Source organism: Pteropus alecto, unplaced genomic scaffold (genome assembly GCF_000325575.1).
Source record: "Pteropus alecto unplaced genomic scaffold, ASM32557v1 scaffold38, whole genome shotgun sequence".
NCBI lineage: Eukaryota > Metazoa > Chordata > Mammalia > Chiroptera > Pteropodidae > Pteropus > Pteropus alecto.
Window position 1 is genome coordinate 4121071 of NW_006442512.1, and position 4637 is coordinate 4125707.

At 44.6% G+C, this 4637-nt stretch overlaps 1 protein-coding gene across 1 annotated transcript in view; it reads right to left on the reverse strand.

The window, feature by feature from the left end:
* THSD4 (thrombospondin type 1 domain containing 4) overlaps window positions 1-4637 on the reverse strand; it is a 447797-nt gene that overhangs the window by 32781 nt on the left and 410379 nt on the right. The window contains exon 7 of the mRNA XM_025040368.1: window positions 3258-3354. Coding sequence (XP_024896136.1) covers window positions 3258-3354 — 97 coding nt within the window. The remainder of the gene's footprint in view (window positions 1-3257; window positions 3355-4637) is intronic.

Here is a 4637-nt window from a genome sequence, read left to right on the forward strand (position 1 = left end):
AACGCCTCTGTGGCTTTACTCGGGTACGTGGCCTCTGCCAGCCCCTCAGCGCAACGGACACTGGAGCTTGGGGCTCAGTGTGAGTGTTTGTGTGTGTGTGTGTGTGTGTGTGTGTGTGTGTGTCCTGCAGTACGTGTGTGTGTGGGGGGGAGGGGGGGCGGGTGGTGGTGGTGGTGGTGGTGGTGGTGGTGGTGCATATAGACTGAGATTGAATTTCTACCAGTTTCAGAGAAGTTCCATGTTGAGGTTCGATTTACATTGACTTATAGAAAACAATTACTTGTGATGCTCCTCATACACTTAGATTATAGACAAAGATTCAAATTGGCTGCAAACACCTTTGTATATACATAGAAAAGGGCTGGGCAGAATCTCATTAAATGTTAAGAAAGATTCCCTCTGGTAAGGGAGAAAAAAGATGGGGAAGAGGTTGGGGAAGATCCCCCCCTTTTTTTTTTAAGAGCAGTTTTAGGTTCACAGAAAAATTAAGTGGAAAGTATAGAGAGTTCCCTTGTCTCCACTGCCCCCACACATGCACAGCCTCCACCAAACAGTACATTGTTACAATTAATGAACCTACGCTGACACATTATTATCACCCAAAGCCCACAGTTTACCTTAGGTTCCCTCTTGGTGGTGTACATTCTACAGATTTGGACACTATATAATGACACGTGTCAACCATAACAGTATCATACAGAAGAGCGTTGCTGCCCTAAAAACCCTCTGTGCTCCACCTCTTTATCCCTCCCTCTCCCCTACCCCCGGACACCACTGATCTTTACTGTCTCCATAGTTTCGTCTTTTCCAGAGTATCATGTAGTTGCAATCATACAGTATGTAGCCTTTTCATATTGGCTTCTTTCACTTAGTAACATATAAGTTCTCTCCATGTCTTTTCATGACTTTTTATCTCATTTCTTTTCAGTGCTGAATAATATTCCATCATCTGGATGTACCACAGTTTATTTATCCAAATTCACCTACTGAAAGTTATCTTGGTTGCTTCCAAGTTTTGGCAGTTATGGAGCAGGTACATTTTACTTGACATACTTTTATTTTGATTGAATAAGGTTCAAGCACATATTAAATACAAAATAAGGAGGCAAATTCTAGAGTTACTGTAGAATCCAGTTAAAGCTTAGGGCTTTCTCTACCCCTTCACCAGTACTTTCTTATTTAGTTGGCTACTTACAATAATTTGTGGTTTAAAATATTACATGCAAATTAAACCGATAAAGACCAGGCCTATTGATACAAATGGGACTGTCCAAGATGTTATTGGCCAAAAACATTTTTAAATCTTTTGAGTACTTTGTATGCACTGGGCACTAGGATTGACAGCTAAGTTATTTAATCTCCTCCTTTGCTTCGGCTTTCCCAAAACAAAACAAATCAAAAAATTTGGATGTAGTTTCTTTCCCAATCTATTTTGTAGATTGCGATGTGTTCAGAGAAGTTACTGACTTGCCTGAGGCTGCACAGCAAGAAAGTGGCAGATCTGGATTCAGGCTCTGGCCTCCTGACTCTGTTGACACAGAGGATGAAGCCTGGAGCAGAATGCCCCTTGTCACCAACTTTTTACAACTGACCCCTTTCGGGCCTGCCCTGTCCTAGGCAGCCGATCCCGGAACCCCATGCTACCTGTTAGGTGAGACCCATCAGACTTGTTTCAATCATCGTCATCCTAATGTGATTTCAAATAGTCTGTCTAATAACCCTTATAAATCAGCATCAGACTGCAGTAACCTCAGTAGTTTGCCATATGAACTCGGTTCTCAGATTGTGTGTTGCTCCTTGAAATGGCTTAAAAATTCTGTCGAGCTGGGTGTGCTGGCTTGAAGTTTGGATAACATATATACACCCCATGTGCTGGGCACACACTAGACTGTTTTTTCCAGGCAGCCAGATAGCTCATCCCTGACCTGTGATGATCAGATAACTATCTTATCGGCAGCCTAGAGAAGGAGGGACAAGCTAGGTGTCACATCTGTCCCCTTGCTTCCTAGGACAGGCACTGGACCAGGCAGGCAGCCTCTGGGCAGTATAACAAGCACAGGGACAGTCACACTGGCTGGCCTGAGGTCACTATGGGACCTGGGCAAGTAACCTAATCTCTCTAAGCTTCCATTTCCTTATTCTTAATATGAGCCTGATAATAGCACCTTCCTCTGAGCAATCCAGTGAGAATTCGATGAGCTAATCTGTGTGAGGGGCTCAGCAGTGTCCGGCACACAGCAAGGACTCAGTGCACACAAGCGACTTTCATCGTTAACATTTCTGCAGACTTTCCTCTTTGAGAGGTAAAAAAGGCAGTCTCCATTTGAGCGGTGGGTCCATCATCACATGTTAAGGAAATGTCTGTGCCATATCCAGCAGCAGCTAAGTGAAAGCTGCCTGTTCTGTCCATCGGCAGAGCCCACAGGGAAGAGGCAGATGGCTAGGTGTGAACTCAGTATCCTTTTCCTATATATAGGTCGAAGCAGTGTGAAGAGAAGCAACAGGAGACCAAGAGAAAGGGTACTGGCAGACGGAATCATGGCCCTCAGAAGATGTCTGTGTCCTAATTCCTGGAACCTGGGATATGTTCCCTCATGTAGCAAAAGGGACTTTACAGATGTGATTAAATTAAAGATTTCGAGATGGAGAGATTATCCTGGATTGTCTGGATGGGTGCAATTAAGAGTCCTTAGGAGAAAGAGGCAGGAGGGTGAGAGTCAGAGAGAGATTTGAAAGTGTTATTCGACTGGCTCTGAAGGTGAGGAAAAGGGCTGTGAACCAAGGAATGCAAGTGGGCTCTTAAAAAAAGGCAAAGAAACAGATTTTCTCCTAGAGCCTCTGGCGGGAGCATGGCCCAGTGACACCTTGGTTTCGGCCCAGCAAAATCCATTTTGGACTTCTGACCTCTAGAACTACAAAACAGTAAATCTGTGTTGTTTTAGGCCACTAAGCTTGAGGTAATTTGTTATGGCAGCAATACAAAACTAATATAAGGCATTTCAAAAGGACGAACTGGAAAGAAAGACCCAGGATGTTTGTTCACTTCATTTTTGAGTCAAGTGAATGAAACACTCCTATCGATGAAGGCTCCGACTAATGGCGAAGCATCGTCTAATATCTGGGCCACCAACTCTGAAATATGTGTCTCTGGGTTTTCTCTGTGTTGATTAAGACATAGAGGGTAGCTGCACAAGAAGAGAGAAGGGGCTTTAAAAGGAAATGACTCAAGTGCTTGGCAGCAAAACCAGGGACTTTACCTGGTCTCCTGTGAGGCGGCACCTGTGGGCTGATGGCGTTGGTTCCCATGATAACATACTCGTAGTGGACTCCCGGGTTAGGTTGCTGGTGTATCATCTGATAATACGAAAGTCAATGTCACTGCACTGACACACATGCAATCCTTTCCTCCTGACACTATCTATAAATGAGTGGGTTGATTTACATCTAATGATATTAGTGGACCTGTGACAGATTAAATGAAAACTATTTCCAGATGGCTTTTTGTTATTTGCTTTTGAAGAATGAAGAACTTAGAAGAAAGCTAGGCTAAAAGTCAAGATTTTATAACTTCCAAATAGGAAGATGGGCAATGGCAGTGGAACCTTTCTGTTGGCTCTCAACCTTCCTACTTAGATTGCGCTCTTAAAAAATGTCCAGAAGATACATGTTTACACTGCAGAGAACCCATTTGAACACAAGGTGGCGAGATAGAGTCATGCAAAGAAGGGCTAGACCTGTGGCAGAGCCTACTCCGGTCCTTTAGTTTTCCTTCAGAGTTTTCTACCTGGCCAGTGAGTCTAGCTCAGGAAGGGTCTGCTCCAATCTTCATCCTCATTGACTTTTGGGTACCATCCCTTCTCATCCGTGGAAAGCTCCAGAACCACAAAAAATGGGGTAAGGAAAACAAGTATAGGGGAAGTAACTATCTCTGGGCCCTATTCTCAGGAACCAATGACAAAAGGAGAATGACAGCAAACAAGAAGCTGCATAGGGCTGTGGAAGTCAGCAATGACACCGGTCTGGGACAAAAACGCAAAATAAATCAGCATGGCCCAGAAGAATAAATCCCTCCCTATAGGCTCTAGAGCACAAAGTCCTTTTAGCTCATGGCTTTCCTGGTGGGCAACAGGGTAGGGGGCTAAATGCAGCAGCAGAACAGGAATTTACAGAGTAGATATGAGCCAGGCAAGGAGACACTGTCACATTTTGATATTTCTGACTCTACTGCTTTACAAAGGGGCTCTCCTGTTGATCAACTGTGTAGCCTTGAACAAATCCCTTAATCTCAGTTTTTTGACTTCTTCGTCTGGGAAGAAGAAAGTTAGAATCACAGCTGATCTCTTAGGTCCTTTTAGCTGTAAGTGTCTCTGAGTGATTCCAGCATGGGTGGGTCCTGTTCGGTTCCTGAACGTGCCTACCATGTCTCTTACCCCTTCCTTATGTGTGAAATGGGGCCTCCGTTCTATAAATCACCTGACAGAAGGCAGGCATGAGAACCACTGGGCTCCTTACGCTCAGAAACCATGGTGGTATGCACAGAATCCCCGAGGGACACAGTGATGTGACCTCGGGTTCCTGCTGTCTACCCCTCATGCCCTCACTTCTCCCTGCACACAATTGGACAATCAGTCTGAGCC